Source organism: Fonsecaea pedrosoi (genome assembly GCF_000835455.1).
Source record: "Fonsecaea pedrosoi CBS 271.37 unplaced genomic scaffold supercont1.6, whole genome shotgun sequence".
Taxonomy (NCBI): Eukaryota; Fungi; Ascomycota; class Eurotiomycetes; order Chaetothyriales; family Herpotrichiellaceae; genus Fonsecaea; species Fonsecaea pedrosoi.
The window spans coordinates 1,453,166-1,469,063 of record NW_013550610.1 but is presented as its reverse complement, the minus strand read 5'-3'; the positions used below and the strand labels follow the sequence as shown (position 1 = coordinate 1,469,063).

Sequence of the window (15,898 nt, the reverse complement as noted above, 5' to 3'; positions counted from 1 at the left end):
ACGTGTGTAGATCATTGAGCAGACAGATCGGATCACTCGATCACTTTCCACCGGCGTAGGTCGTAGCGCCTCCCACATGGCGTGTTCATGTCCGATCGCTTTGCCGTCGATATCGAAGATGCATGCCATGGTTCCATGACAAGCAACAGCGCCAGGTCGCGCGCCGTTTCATCGTTCAGAAGGCTTCGCTGTGCCTCAAGGTTGAAGGACAACCCACCCACGAAGATCCGCGTCGAGATGGAGGAAGAATCTCCGAGCGACGCCATCTCGTTCAACCGAGAGGCACTGCAGTGTATCGAGGAGAGCGCCCCGGCTGTCTTGGGCGGCGACAATGGCACCAGCGCCAAAAAACCAAGACCTCGAGGGCCATCTTTGTGGAGGAGAGAAAGGGAAGGGAGGTTGCGCTTCGATAGTCAAGGTTTGCTTGCAATATCCCGGTATGCTGAAGCATGTCGCTCATCGTCTCGTTCAGTTCGCCACGGTAGGGCTCGTTCACGTTTGTACACCGCGGGCAGCCCCGATCAGTGACCCAACTCACCCTTGGCCCTCCACTCTCGCAACAGGTTCAAAAACGCCAGGGCGCCGCTACCGTAGCTGGCTTTTTCAGCCGCCGCGGGATTCGGCGTGCCTTCGTTATTGTAGTAGCCCGGGGTGCAACCGGCCAGGAACTAGGCGCGTGGCTTGGCCATGTCGAGGATGGTGTTGACCCAGTCCTCCTCGGCCTAGGCGGTAGGCTCGACGGTGCGGATGCCGGGCTTCTCGCATTCGGTAATCACGTAGGTAAGGTGCTCGGCCTGCTCGCCCTTGACGTGCAAGAAGTTGGGCGACAGCGCGGCCTGTACGATCTGCACCCAGAAGCAGTTGGGGAAGTCGCGCGTCGTCCAGCCGTGCAGCGTGCGCGACTCGTCCTTCCGGCACGACGTGATGGTCTTGTCGTCGCGGCCCGTGGCATGAGCATCGGTACATGCTGGGCATTTCTTCTCCGCAGATGGACAGGAGTCGGTACGGTGGTCCTGTGCACACTGGCCACAGGTCGTGGGGCGCCTATAACGGGACTGGTATAGTGTCCGTCATAGTTGTAGCTGTGGCATCGAATCGGTCGAGGCATCTGGTGAAATTCTTTGACAAACGCAATATGTCCTGCAATCTTGACTGTCCGCCGTTCCAGGGTCGTATGAGCCTCGATCGCGCGGACCAGGTAGACCACCATCGATTCCACCATGCGATCGGATCTCCTTTGGATAGCTAGAATGCCTTCTTGACCCCGGTGATTCCATTGACGGCGTAGAATGACTCTGCGAAATCATCTCGAATGGTGTCTCTGTCTTCTTGAACTACCGCAGATGTGACTAACATCGTCTGCCTTGATGGGATGCCAATCTTCACCCCTCGTACGCGCGCCCTCGAGAGCGCGATTGACCCATTGATCATGCGTAAGGAGGATGGGGGTTCGTGCGAGATCGAATCCGTTCGAGGCATCTTGAGTACGGAGGATTGCGGCGTCTTCCTCAGTGCGTGTGAGAACCCTCACATGGTGCCTTCAGATTTGGATACCAGTGACTGATTGCAATATCTGAGATTTCGGGTGTCGCTTGGGATTGTTTGCCGGATATTCCCTCCATGAATGAAGTACTCACTCACTGACCCAGTGAGCAAAGGAATTCATAGACCAGGGGGTTTTCCTGCCAACTACCCCGTCGTTTCTTGATTCTGGAACTTTGAAATTTCGGGGCAGTTGAGATAGGGCCAGTCTCGAGCTCAGCGGTGATCTCGAGTCCAATGAACCTGGAGCCTCCGACAACGTTGGCTCACAACGCACCCAGACCACACAGTGTTCATTGCCTCCATATCCGCGATCGAGACCGGCTGCTGGGCACCATGATTGGGATGGGACTGAAGATATCCGAAGACGGGAAAGCAAGCAAGAAAGAAAGGCCGTAACATGCATCCATGTGACAGTGTGATCTTCACTCCACTTGTCAGACGGGCCACCATACAGTACTCCCTATATGGGTGGGTATCTTGCTGTCAGGCGCTGCAACATCGCACTTCGAACCGAATGGAATGGCTGCAAGCACATTGAAGTACAGATAGGAGACAGACGACCAGGAACAAGACATATACTTCTGCAGATTCAAGAGTGCAGACTGTAATGTCGCCTCCGATGAGCGGGACCCATCCCGGCCACCAAAAATGGGCGGGTTTCTCCTATCTCCTGGCCAATCCTTTCCGGAGCAGTCGATATCAGCATCACAGTCATTATTCTGGTGTCAACTCCTCGGAGGTCCAACTGATCCTTCACATCTTGAGATCCTCAACACGTAAGGCCTCGGAGGTTTTCAAAATTTGCGTCTTGATTTCGCAAGGCCGATGCTTAAGCCGAAGAAGAGCGATGCGGAACTTGTATCGGTCCTTGTAGGGAGGCGGCTAGATGTAGACATGTTAAATACAAGAGTGCGCCATCGCGGCCCAAGAGATCGGCGTTTGTCGTGCGTAGGCATCATCTGCCGGCCAGGAGAAACACCTGCGCACCATAGCCGCTGCGAATGCATTGCACCGGTAGAACTTCCCACTGGATGGCGGTCCCTGCATCGACTGTAGAAGATGGCCATGGTGGTCCCAACAAAAACACAACTACCAGACGGAAAACCAACCGTGCTTGCACCAAATCGTATGTGTTCGGCCTCGCCCACGACGCCTTGGTCAACCGCCCGTTGAGCCTCGTATTGACAATGACTTTCAGTTTTCTGACGACCAAGAGGCGAGGAGCGAAAGGTGTCACTCGGAAACGCCGGACCCAAAAGTGTAAAGTGAGGATCAGTGCTCGCAAGAGCAAAACGAGATTTGTCGTGATGGTCTTGGGCGACATTGTGCTGGTTGCGGCGGACCCTGTTCAAAAAGAATGGCCAGCTGAATCTTTTCCAAGTTGCTTGTACGCCAAACATCAAGTCAAGCCGGGGACGTTCTGGTCGCTCGGCTGCTCCATCTCGGCGGCACCTGTCAATTTGTTCCTATCTCTTACTCGCCGCGTGTCCACTGTCACTCCAAGGATGGGGAGAGGAGGGGGGGGGGGGGGGGGGGGGATCGAATCCGCTCGATGCATGCATGTTGTTGGCTTGCTGACGGCGACCGGATTGGCTGAGTTTACTAGCACCGGATGCGTATGTTCGTGATGAGGAGTTGTCCGCAGCTCGAGGCTGATGACGGTGTCGAGTTCTTTCTGCATTACTGTCTCCTGCTGCGCAAGGGAGCTGGCTGGCGGTCTTCGTCACGGTTGCTCATTGTTCCGTCACCTCGCTCGCCGAGCTGAGTCGTGATCGATGCGAGTCTCCCCCATCAAGTCTTTGGCGAATACCCTGAGATCCGCCATCTCCTTTTGTAGCTGATCATTGTTCAGTCTTGTTCGTTCGTCTTGAGTAGGTGGTTATTGGTGCGCAGCTCGTCGATGATTCGATCCGTGGCGCCATGATTGCTTCTCACTTCCTCGAGCCCGTTGAGATTGGTGGTCGATGGTCGAGATCTGATCGTTTCCCAGTGTGCGCAGTTGGCGGCTCGTGCTGTTCGATGTTGCTGTCGCTGACGCCGTTGCTTTCGTGGTCGTCGGGACAGATTTTCCTTGCACGCGATTCGGCCGTGGCGCGGCTGGGGTGGCAGGCTCCACGAGTATCACGGTGAAGCCTTGAACAGGAGAAATCGCTGTCAAAGGTTGAATGATGATATGAATTCTGAGACGAAGTGAGATCTAACTAGTGTAACTACATGGGCGTGAAAAATATGTGCGCACTCAGCCTCGTGAGGGGTATCCAGCCTCGTGCGGGGTAGCTCACACGAGGCTGAGCGCGCAGGCCGTGATGACGGCAACGACATGGCCATGGCCATCCGACGTGCTTTCGACGCGTTCTTCGTCTTTTTCGACCGCTGTCAGTCTTATCTTTGTGTTCCGGAGGGATTTACGCGTCGCTACGCGATCAATGTCTTCCATCGGCTTCACCTTTAGATATCCCTTCACCTTTGAAGATAGTTCAAGACCTCCGTCTGCCCGTGATCGCATCCTGCAGCACCAACACTTCCTCTACCTCTACAGCAACATTGTCGACCGCGAGGCAAACCAAAGCCTCAGGCACTACGACCCTCTCACCCGCCGAGAAGCCCAGGCCTGTTCTGGCTCAATTGCGTAAGGGACACTCGAGACTGCGAGGCTTTCTGCCGTGAGGCTTCGAAGAAAGCCCGGCATGTGATCCACTCGTTCGCCGCTTCCTCCTCCATTGTCCGTGTTTTGAAGATCGAGGGTCGAAAATGATAGAAGAAGCGTAAAACCGGGATGAAGAGAGAGAAGAGAGAGAGGCAGAGAGGAGAGAAAGAGAAGAGAGACAGAGAAGACAGAGAAGAGAGAGAGAGAAAAAAGAGAGAAGAGAGAGAGAGCAGCGTCCTCTTTGCGAGCACATGTCACGCTAAACGCAGATAGATACAGCTGGGACGTCCGGACGAGACGAGACGCCTTTGACTGTATCTCAGATGGCTGTTATATTGTGCAGTAACCAACATCCCTATGGCTCGATCCCCGGTCTAAATTTCCGCGGTGGTGTAATATCAACAAGTCACTGAACAGCTGGGTAAAAGTCGAGCTCTGAAGCGTAGCTGTATAGTATCCAGTCCCCCGCAACAAGCTTCTCCCCAAGAGGCACACATACATGGGCTCTGATACGGGGCAGTAGTCGTTCGGTATAGTAGTTGCGCGTGGGTTACCGTGGTTCCAGGCGTTGGCAATAGTGGTGTTATAGGCCTGCGTAGTTGTATTTGATCTGGCCGATAGAAGATGTAAAGGCGTTAGCATCTGGAGGAATGAAATGCCCTCGAGTCCCTTGGGAACGTACCTTGTACTTCTTCAAGGGAGACTGACCGCGTTTGAGAGACTCTCCATCGGTCTTTGAATCTATCGGTAGTAGCCTGCCGGCTTCAGGACGACAGTCCAGGAGCTGGATAGAATGACTGCTAATCGAGAGATGTAGATCAAGGAGGAGATGACGCACTTCCTGGAGGCGGTTCATGGTCTTTGAGACGAAGGATGTCAACGGCCTGTGGGTGGCAAGATGATGAAGCAATTGAGTGGCGATCTGTCGATACGACTCTGATTACCGTTCTGCTTGGGTAGTGTATTGGGCAATGTAATTGAGAACAGCAATAGCACCGGTATAGGATGTCTTCATCGTCGTCGTCGTCCTCATGCTCTCGGTCCTGCTCTCGGTCCAGCTCCCGGTTTCGCTGGTCCTCTTGTTTCTTTTCATGTCCCTGCTTCTGCTTCTGCTTCCGCTGTCGCTGCCCTGGGTGCCTCGGACCGGGCGAGCTTTAATGATAACGTGGACACGGGCAGTGAGCATTTCTCCGATTTGAGAGAGTACTGCAAGGCCAGGATGGCCGAGCCCAGGATCGATGTTGCTCTTAGTACTGTAGAGGAAAGGCTGGTCATCACGGAGGTCCTTATCGACGCGGTGGCAACGGGGTGCAGACGTTGTCCGGATCAAGGAGAGGGGCAGGACGTTGAAGGTTTGCCACCTGAGAAGAAGCACAACATTAAGCTCCGCTGAGTCGCGAGGCTGGTCGAGGACCTTGAGAACTGTCTGGGGCTTTGAAAACGGTCGACTGAAGGATCTCGAGGTCTCACTGTAGAAGGCGTCAAAGGACCTTGGGCTGAAGGACTTTGGAGACTGCCTCCGCGGGCTTGCCTTGATTGATCAAGAGAAGGTGTCGGAGAAGGCTGTCCGCCACCACGACGTTGGGCTCGATGATCTCGTCGAATCTGAGTCTGTTAACGACGTGCAACGGGCTGTTTCCTCGCCGGAATCTCGACGCCCGTCTGCCTCCTGCTCCTCGTGACCTTCGCGCCGCTTTTAGTCAGGCTGCCTCTTGTCTGCCTGAAGGTCAAAGGTGGAGTCTTATTTATTCTCGCCCAGGCTGACATTTGTTTTTATCTTCTTAGGTTCCTAGTCTCGACAGGCTTCGGTTATGGGAGTTTGACAGGAGATCCCGTCTGTTGGACGACGTGAAGGTTGGCTGGAGGGCGTCAAGGTTAACTGGAGGACGTCAAGGTTGGCTGGAGGACGTGAAAGTCAGTTGGAATGTAGACAAAGAGTGGCTGGTAGACGCCGTACACTTACCATATACCACAGGGGTCGCCCAAGAAGACAACGGGTTTGCCAACGCGTTTGCTGCGCATCTGCGCATCGGCGCTGGTCTTGGTCGTTCCCAACCCACCATGCGATGGTAAACGTCATCGTCACCGCCTGTGGCACCTAAGGAAGAGGAATCTCAGCTTCGCAACGTTTTATAACCCGCCTCTTGCGTAAATCAACCCCAGGTAGGAAGGTCAGGCGAACCCAACACTGAACTCGCGAAGGTAACGAGAAAGATGAATTTAGAGAGGAGTCATTGTGTTTCTCAGACCAGCGGAGAGAGGCTTGCATGGGTGGCTTAACGAGAGTGCGGCGGGTATGTGAGAGAGCGTGGTTTGATGTCTGCCTCGAGGATTGCAGTACTTGGCCCTTTTTTTTTCCGTGAAACGATATATGGCGTGTTACTTCCGTCAGAAGTGCCGTTATCCTTGCCCCGTCGTCTTCAAAACACACATGATTGGCAGTCTCTTCGGACGCTCTGGATATCCCTTCAGGCCTTCTTTGACCTCAAGGCCGGGCTGCAGAAACTGCACGCAGGTTCGGGGGTATACGGGCTGGGATTGGACGCATGAAACGTGGAGTTCGCTGTGCTGGTCCATGAGATGGCGAGGTCGCGGCTCGCGTACTCGTTGTCGAACGACCGCGGTAAGTAGCGCAGGTGGCCACAATCCTGTCTGCGCGAGCAGTGCGGATCGGCAGGAGCTGGAGTAAGTCCTGGAATTTTCAGGGTCGTTGAAAGGGTCTCATGGCCGGTCCGCCATTATACCCCTCGTCAAGGTCCAGTGGATGGCAGGAAATCCCTCTGGGTACTCTCGGATCGCTCACCGTCATCGTCTGCCTCGGGTGAGGACGTCTTCTTACTGCCATTGGTACCACATCGGCACCCTCCCTGGACTCCGCAGACGACCGTGCGGCTTTCAGGATCCTCTCGTAGCGAATTTGACTAGTTTTGTACCAAGATGACTTCGTTTGGCGAGTATTGGGTCGGTCGTGGCCTGTTAATACAGAGAATGCTTCAGCGTCACGGCTGAACAATGGGTCGATGTGTCCTATACTGGACTGACAGTCGTGTAGTCGGGATTTTCCTGTCTGAATTTCGCCGCGGTTGTCTTTTTGACAGATCGGCACTGGGAATGAGTAAAAGATGGGCCGTATCGATCGTGCGTAAAGTGGCATTCTCACGGGCTGGCCAAGCCATCCCAAGCCCAAAGTGCGTGGTCATGACGGGGGGTTCGGGTCGTAGTCTATCTCCTGCTCCGCCATGGCAGATTTGATTGAAGAGAACGGAGAGGAAGAGGAACTGGGCAGACTCGAGTTCCGGGCATTCTTCGGTCTTGTCGAAAGCAGGCCGAAGCCATCTTGGAAGAGGCACTCCGAGACTTGCTTGACGCTGCTGCTCGAGGGTATCAAGATGCTTCTCCAATATAAAACGATGATGAAGCCACCAATCTTCAGCGTGGGGAATGTCGTTGGCGGAGTGGATTGAGTGATCATGATCGAGCATGTGATAAAGGACAGCTGGGCCGTCGAGCGAAGCTTTATCAGCTCGAGGTTCGCCCAGTTACCCAAAAAGATCCTTGCAGTGTAGCTCTCTCAGTAGCGGATATGCTTCTCGGTGTACGCCCCCGGCGATCGTACATGTCCTCTCGATGCTAGGAACCGCCTGGGTGGTCAAAGTCATCGGTCGATACCAGAAGCAATGGCTGAAAGCAGTCCAGACTCGTGTTTCGTTGACGTCGGGCCTTGCTGCATTCTATAATGCGAGCAACGTTTTTCTGTCGGTCTCGTTCCCCTTGTTGAAGAGTCAGCCGCGCCGCTCGACATTTGCGCCCTATAGGCCGGTGGTGATGGCGTTGACTTGGGTTTCGTTGGGCTTGCTCGAACCAGATGATGGCGCCGGCCATGTCGGTGCAGTTGATGACCCCCCTCTCCTACCAGGCACATCGTCTCGCTCGGTCCGAGGCTTCACCCGTCAATGGTGTCAGGGACAAGACCCCGGAATGCCTCTGCGGCAAGAGATATTGACCGGTGGTGATTGGTCTTGAAGTAATCACGCAGAGAGACGTCAACAGGACGAAAATGTGCTCATTTCTCTATGCAGTGTAATCCCGAATGTAACTGACAGGGGTATCCTCACCTCTTCCTCTGGCATTAACCTGGAGCGGATGTGAATAGTTCCAGGGATTTTAGTCAGAGCATTGCTGTAGAGAGTTCTGGAAGAACCACAAAGAGGCGTCGTCTGAAGCCCTTCTCGCGGTGACATATTGAAGGCGAGTCTATCCGTTCAGGAGGCTTCTCCACCGTGATTCCTATGCTTCGAGAATCTGAACCCTGAGAGGACAAATACACCACCGTTTGCGACCCGAGCTCCCCGGCGACCAGAAAGGACAGGAATCGTTTGCCAGGATCGCAGGTCGCGATGCAAGGGGGCACATCTGGTTGGCTCCCGAGCTGTTTGGACGGAGAAACGTATTTGCTTCGTTGGTGCATGGACGGTAAGTAACGACAAGATCATTCGAATATTCTCCATGATCCTTCCGACGCGGTGAGATTCTGGGCTTCCGGCATGGATACCTAGATGACCAGGAATCCAACAAAAAATGCCCGATAGATTCGATCTCGGCTGGCGTCAAGATCTTAACCACTTGTTCGGACCGAATTTGATTTCTCTGGGCCTTTCCAACATGTAACACCACAGGTGATTCGCCGACCCGGCCGGGTGTGCGCGACTCGATATGCAGGCCGCTGGGCCAGTCGACGAGGATATGGTGCCACCTTTCCAGCTTCTCTGTCGTCTCACAAACCCAGGACCCACGTCAACACTCCTCTTGAGTCATGCAGGGGCTCCTGCAGATTGCAGAGAAATCTGTTGACGCCGGTGATGAAGCTGACCCCATCGTGGCTCTGATGGACTTGACAAATGTCTGTGGTAAGACAGAACCAAGCAAGGACTGAAGAGAAAGGACTCGCGAGCTCCCAGACCTTGAGAAGGCGGCGATCAATGCCGACCGTTGCTCCAAAAACACTACGCGACACATCCGTTGGGCCCGCATGACTGCCATCCTCCATGGTATTGATCCTCTTTTGGAGGACAACCTCGCAGACGCTCGTGCCAAAGTTGACTGGCGGGTTTGCTCCACAGGGGTTGCTGGACAAGGGAACCGCTCTGGCTTTCATTGGCAACAATGCTGCAGTTTTTGCAACGTGCACAGGAGCCGACACTAGTCAAGGTCGGTATCAAGCCATGAGCCCGTCACCGCGGCGATTCAGCCATCTCCCTCCGAGCATATATGCCTTCTCTCCTCCTCTCTCTCCTCTCTTCCTTCTCTCTCCTTATCTGCATCAACTGTCGAAGGTCAACGGATCGAGCATGAACCAATTGAATGCTGTGCAGCCGTTAAGCTGGTCTCCGACGTCCTCGACGTCCTTCGCTCCAAAGCGAGTGAGCGCAGGTAATTAATGTCGACGCCATCCATGCGAAGGGGGAGTAAGATAGTGAGGCTGTCATGTGTAGTGAGAGATGAGAAGGGCCAGGACACTGCTTGTCCATGTATGTCCGGATACACTTGGATGAGTGCTCCAATTTGATAGCTCACGGCACCGTCTGGAGCATTGTTTATACCGTGTCAGAACGTAAGCAGGCAGGCTGTGAACTAACCTTTCTGCAGCTCTCGTGCGGTCGGCCCGAGCCTTCGGCAGCACGAATGGTCTTCTCAATGGTGGTCCAGCCAGAGACCTCCAGACCAAGGTGACCGTCGGTATCTGCCAGATGCTCGATCGAAGAAGGAAGGACGTCCCTTATTGCGAGGATCTTGCGTGAGTCGGACTGAATACGCCCGCCCCGGGAGGTGTCGACGTCGCTTGTTTCGAAGATAAGACGGGGGACGTACGTAGGGTAGACCCAGCCATTCCGTCGAGGTTTTTGGCCGCTTTTGCTGTAGGGTCGGGGAACTTCCTCCTCATGGGCGACGTGCTTGTCCTCGTCCTCGTTCTTGTGGGAGTTACTGTCGGAGCCACTTCGCTTATAGTCAGATTAGGGTCTTGATGGACTTTTGCGTGTAAGCTGATCAAGTCGACCGAGATAGATGGCGATCAAAGAACGCCGCCGCAACCGCCACGTCAAGGCTCGGGCACGAGTGTCTGTGCCTAGGGTGACGAGATGGTCCATTGGAGTGAAGCTGTAGCTTGGAGCCTGGCCAGGGGTCGATATACCCAATGACACGGTCTGCCCTGGGCTGTCTGGGTTTCGAAAGGCTTGTTCGGCTGCCAGTATGTGAGTATGATCGCCCCCGGTTGGTGTAACTGAGTTGTGCAGGTCGCTCGTGGTTCTCGGGGCTTTTCTGGGCTCCTCGTTGCCTGTCTCTCGCTGACTAGGCGACTAGACGACAAGAGAATGATACGGAACCGTCCTTTGATATCAACACAGAGAAACGCACAGTCGTAACGTGAAGATTGTACTTTACTTCCCTACCCCTTCCTTCTCTTACCCTTGCAGACTGACTGATCTCGACGTCAGTCTTTTTGTCGCTACCGCACAGCCAATCCCCAGGTCCAAGTGGGTGTAAGACGGTATGCTTCGCCCTTCGATCGTTGTAGGACGGGACGGGATGGGATACCATCAGCCGCTCAGGTCAGCTTTTCTGCCGCTCAGGTCAGCTTTTCTGTGAGAGAAGCCGCGTTGGCAATGCGGGCGGATATAAAAGCAGAGGAGGGTGGAAAGGTAGATGGACAGACTAGACTGCAAGAGAACGAGAAGACGACAACAGAACGAGTTGCATCAAGGCTCCGCGTTGTCCGTCAAGGTTCTGACGAAGGCCTGGTTTGGTGCCAACAAGACTCCACCGCGTCCGCAACCGCCCGCAACAACAGCTCACAGATATCCTTGTGACCCGACAGAGCGGACGAAATACAAGGGCTTTAGAATACCACTTTAGAGCGCGGCGGTCTTTCGGCGTTGAGAACAGTAGTAGTCAAGCCGCCGCCCGTGTCAACAACAGACCTCGCGAGGGTCAGGTCTCGATATTCAACGTGCTCAAAAGCCCAAGTGATCATGGTGGCCGTGTCCCAGACAAAGGTCAATATTGGAGTCGACGGGAAACGGTCTTCTTTTGCTTCCTCCATCCGGCCGGCTCAGCTTTGACGGTTGGCTTCTCTGGTAACACTAGCTGACACTCGGTCGGATGCTGAGTCGCTATCTGAGTCGTCTGAGATAACTTCTTGCCGTCTCGTTCTCTTGTCGTCATGGCTCCTAGTACTGCCTATGACGTCGTCTCCAGCGCAAAGGCTTTTTGATATCTTACTTCTACCTTCTCGGTATCTTCCATCTCTGTCATTCTTGTCCTCCTTCCAATCTTTGATCTGAATCATTTTGGCTTTTCTCTCCTCTTGGTTTCCTTCTGTCCTTGGTGTTTCGGCAGAAGATCTGGTACCGTGGAAGCTCGGCCTGACTTCGTACACCCACGATCGTCAACTGCCGTGGACCACCATGATAGCCCAGCCGCCCCAGACAAGGATGTCATCGACGAGACGACCGGGGGACGGGGCGGCAGGGAGGCGGCGGGGCGGTATGGGAAGGCAAGACGCCAGACGACCAGACGACCAGACGAGGAGACGAGGAGACAGCAAGTCGACAAGACGACAGGTCTGTCCGATGCGTCGTGTATTCGGTATGAGCTAAGGGGACCTCCGTCTGTATCTGATATGGAGCGTGTGTAATACATATCCAAGGGAGCCAGCTCCCTGATAAGCGGGTGAACAGTGTTTCTGACCGACTTCTGCCCTCGCGTCGTGCTTCACTCTCAACCGGGGACTTCTTCTTCCAACAGCTGCGCACAAATTCGAGTCAAAGCCTTTTTGTCTTGGGAAATCCCCATGCCCTGCCAGGGCTCTTCATTTGAAGAGCAATGTAGAAGACGAGCACGTATCCGAGTGTAGGTATATCGTACAATCCAAGCCTCGCCAACACGGCTGGCTACTGCTCCGGCATAATCGGCCATGAGCTGGTCTTGGGACACCATGCCATCCCACTAGGACTATTCGTGGTTGTCCCAATCACCCTCTGCAGTTGTAACGCATAGTCTGTAGAGCGGGCTTTGCGATGAAGTCCGAAACCGGCTTTGGGGAGTGTCGAAGGGGAGCGGGCTCGAGCGGAGGGAGGGGGACTGGTTGGTTGTTCAGCCTGCTTCGAAGACCATATGGCTGTGAGGATATGGTTCACATTGCGGGTCATATGTCGTTTCAAGACTCTCGGAGAGGGAAAGCATCGGCATCCGGTGTCAACGGCGAACGGGCAAAGTAGAGACGACAGATGCCCGGCCGCGATCGTCATTTGATCGCGAATGTGTCGCAGCCCATCTTATCAGTGCCTGGTCGGGTGCTCGGGCGATTAACGATTGACGTCTTCACTTTCAACGGACCTCAAGGATCGGCAGCCGACATGGTGGCTTGTCGTCATGGGACTGAGTCGACTGGCGCCGGCAAGTCGAGGTTCATTACTGAGGCCTCGGGGACTCAGTGTCGATATTGGCGACTCTCTCCGACAGGTCGACAAAGTGATGTTAAAGGCTTCTCATGGATTCGCTCATCCGCAGCGTTCAAGGGAGTGACACTCTTCGACAGGCTGGAAAGGGACATATCCATGGATGGACAGCCGAGATTGAACCACTTAATCATGACCGGGATCGGGGATCGTTGGATATTGGGCTCTGACAGTGCTCCCAGAAGCGCAGAGAGAGCGATCCAACTGCCTCCGGTATCCATCGCCCGTGTATTCAATCGACTTGTCCATATAGATCTCTCTTTCTCTTGTCTCCGTTCCCACGCAGCCTCGAAGCGTGACTGACTTTGCGTGTGGCGTCGACGCTGTATTTATGACCGTTGTGGGTGAATTCACCGTCAGCATCGTAGCATTCGTCTTGCCAGATCCGGTCGGAGCACGTATTGACATGTTTTCGTCGTCGTTGGAAGCAGATGGGAAGCACTTTGGCTGGAACCACCGTAGGTCGTCGATGCTTCTTGGTGCCGACCGTCATGAAGAAGAAGAAGACGCGAGGAGACGAGAGAAGACGAAATGGACGAGGTTTACAAGCCGAGCCGAGCCGAAGAGGAGAGAGAGGGAGAGAGAGAGAGATGGGCGTATCGATGGATAACCACCTCCACCACCACCGGAGGAGTACTCGTCGCGGTACTGCTCCTGGCGGCGGAAGCCGGAGCCATACCAGTACTGGTTATTGTCATCGTTGTGCCCGCAATGCTGGGGCTCTTCGTGGCGTCTGGCAACGTCCGGGTCCCCGGCGGCGTGGGCGACTGCGGCCTATTCGACTAGCTCATGTCAAGACGGGATATTGGATCTCGCCCGGTCGGTCATAAGAGCCTTGATCGCGATGGTTGAAGCCGAGGAGAGAGATGATGTCGCCGGGGCGTTGTGAGTGCGTCACTGACAACATTAGAAGACGACAGGATGACAGGATGACAGGACGACCAGACGGCGAGGCGACCAGACGACAAGACGCCAGATGGATCGACGTACCGAATATCTCAAGTCGCGACAGGAGGAGCTCAGATCCTTGACCTCATGGACGAAATGTTCTTCCACGTCAACAACGGAGAGCTGCATCTAGCCCAGCGATTCTGCTTCTCAGCGATTGTCTGAAAGGCGCAAATGATAAAGGAGCCTAGCCTTCGCGGCATGAGTAAGCAGAGCAGCACATCAGGGAGAATGCGGCGCGATCTCTCCGACTCGGAAGACGGCATGGATGGCGGCGAAATGGAGTGCCTGAGTTGTAACAATAACAAATGCAAACGATTGAGCTCGAAGTCATAGGAGTAGAGTACTTGCGGCGCGTGGAAAGGAACTGATGAGCTTGGGATTTCATTCCTTATTAGCAAGGGCTCTATAGTATGTATCGTCTATCAGCGACGGCGGGGCTTTCTTTGGCACAGGAACTTGGGCCATTGCCCGCCATGGGTGACACGTATCCGCAGGCAGAGATTATCAGCGTCGACATCGGTGCTTCAAGTCCTGAATGTGTGCCACCCAACATGAGATTCGAGATCGCAGACCTTGAGGGCCCTGAGCAGTCCCAGGCCTGTCACTTCCACCGCTGTTGCCGCGGTTTCTGTTCCCAATTTCAAATTGCATGATGGACGCGTTGATGCTGTCCAGACTCAGCCGCGAGAAGGTCGACCTCAGCACTTCGTAGCGTGGCAGTACGATAGTGTCCCGGTAGCTGATGAGCAGGATCCGTCTGACCTCCAGCTCATTTTGATAACATCCACTGCAGGTACGTGGCAGGGCCATCGGAAATTGGCCGCAGCTCGTGCGTCGGACATTCGAGTGAGTGCCTGGTCGCTGTCAACTCTCGGGGCTCTGGGGTCTCTCCATGGCCCAGACAACCAGACGACCACATGACAAGAGAATGAGACCACAAGGCCGCAAGACCACAAGACCACAAGACGACGAGACCGCGAGATGACAGGACAAGGAGGTGACAAGAAGATAAGAAGAACAAGACCACAAGACCACAAGATGACGGGAAGAGAACATGACAAGAAGACGAGGCCACAAGACGACAAGAACATAATACCAGCATCCGCCCCCTTTCGAAATGTTGCCCCCCAGAAGACAAGACCACCAGAAGGCAAGACGGCAACGTGGCAAGAGTATAAGAATACAATGCCAGCACCCTTCATTGAACCCCCTTTCGAAATTCGGCCCCCCTTCGCTCGATGAAAGTAACCTATGTCATAGACTACTCGTCAATAGCCCGACAGACAGACAGACAGACAGATAGAGAGACGGAGGAGAGAGGGAGACGGACAGCTGGACTACCATATCCCGAACGATGATCGTCACCCGGTTCTCGCAACCCACGGATGTCCCATAGTCGCTCCTTGATGTCCGACGTAGGCGTCAAAGGCTGCTTGAAAAACTGAGGTCTGCAGCCTGTCAGACACTGGCCAAGGGTATCGACAGAGGAAAACAGCACTGCAGAGCCCTTATCATGGTCGATTTCACAGCGTCAAAGACAGGACGGCGTGACAGTAGAGAGCGAGAGCTGAGAGCGAGAGCTGAGAGCTGAGAGTGAGAGCTGAGAGCTGAGAGTAGCGAGTAAAGAGTAGAGTATTTGCCAAACATGGATCGTGGATCGGAGTGGTGCAAGTAATAGTCCGTGGTGAGATCCCAAAGCAGGGCTGGCCTTGGGAGAAGAAGACATAGTTTCCAAGGAAACAGGTTGTACGCTTCCTGCCTCTGCGCGTCCATGAACGAGTTGTTGTAGTAGTACCGCTTGAAACTCTCGACCATGTCGCACGCGGATGGCTTGTCCACTGGGGTAGAGAGTAGAGAGCAGAAAAAGGATAGAACGTATCCATCCGCTCACGTTATTTCCCTTGTGGAAGGGTATAAGACTCAGAGATTGATTCTGGTCATACCATTTACCGTGCACAAGTCCTGGCTCAAGGCGCCAACTCAACGGCCTCTGCGCCACCGAGTCCTTGGTTGATGGAAATAAGGGGGGGCTGCCCTGGAGCTTTATTGTTTCGCACGGCGCCAACTCGAGTGCCATCGAGTCCTTGGTGATAGAAATAGGGGGTGCCCTTGGAGCTTTATCACTGCGCAGGACGCCGACTCAATGCTCTTCGTGCCACCGAGTCCTTGGTGATGGAAACAGCGGGAGTTCTCTTGGAGCTTTATCATTTGGCACGACGGCCGAGCCCCCCCCGTCTTG

At 54.4% G+C, this 15,898-nt stretch overlaps 5 protein-coding genes across 5 annotated transcripts; all 5 read right to left on the bottom strand.

The window, feature by feature from the left end:
- Positions 1-722: 722 nt before the first annotated feature.
- Z517_09387 (uncharacterized protein) lies at positions 723-1,222 on the bottom strand (the record flags this gene model as incomplete). Its single annotated transcript, XM_013425297.1, has 2 exons — positions 723-967; positions 1,024-1,222. 2 exons carry the CDS (start codon positions 1,220-1,222, stop codon positions 723-725), a joined length of 444 nt encoding a protein of 147 aa, XP_013280751.1.
- A 23-nt stretch (positions 1,223-1,245) lies between these two features.
- Positions 1,246-1,479, bottom strand: Z517_09386 (uncharacterized protein; the record flags this gene model as incomplete). Its single annotated transcript, XM_013425296.1, has 1 exon — positions 1,246-1,479. The coding sequence occupies one exon, from the start codon at positions 1,477-1,479 to the stop codon at positions 1,246-1,248; it is 234 nt and encodes a 77-aa protein (XP_013280750.1).
- A 1,021-nt stretch (positions 1,480-2,500) lies between these two features.
- Z517_09385 (uncharacterized protein) lies at positions 2,501-2,869 on the bottom strand (the record flags this gene model as incomplete). Its single annotated transcript, XM_013425295.1, has 1 exon — positions 2,501-2,869. The coding sequence occupies one exon, from the start codon at positions 2,867-2,869 to the stop codon at positions 2,501-2,503; it is 369 nt and encodes a 122-aa protein (XP_013280749.1).
- A 1,906-nt stretch (positions 2,870-4,775) lies between these two features.
- Z517_09384 (uncharacterized protein) lies at positions 4,776-6,214 on the bottom strand (the record flags this gene model as incomplete). The annotated part of the gene is made up of 4 exons (XM_013425294.1): positions 4,776-4,802; positions 4,875-5,076; positions 5,137-5,661; positions 6,156-6,214. The coding sequence occupies 4 exons, from the start codon at positions 6,212-6,214 to the stop codon at positions 4,776-4,778; spliced, it is 813 nt and encodes a 270-aa protein (XP_013280748.1).
- Positions 6,215-13,012: 6,798 nt separating this feature from the next.
- Z517_09383 (uncharacterized protein) lies at positions 13,013-13,201 on the bottom strand (the record flags this gene model as incomplete). Its single annotated transcript, XM_013425293.1, has 1 exon — positions 13,013-13,201. A coding segment is annotated over one exon (189 nt), but the record flags the coding sequence as incomplete, so codon positions are not given.
- Positions 13,202-15,898: the final 2,697 nt, after the last annotated feature.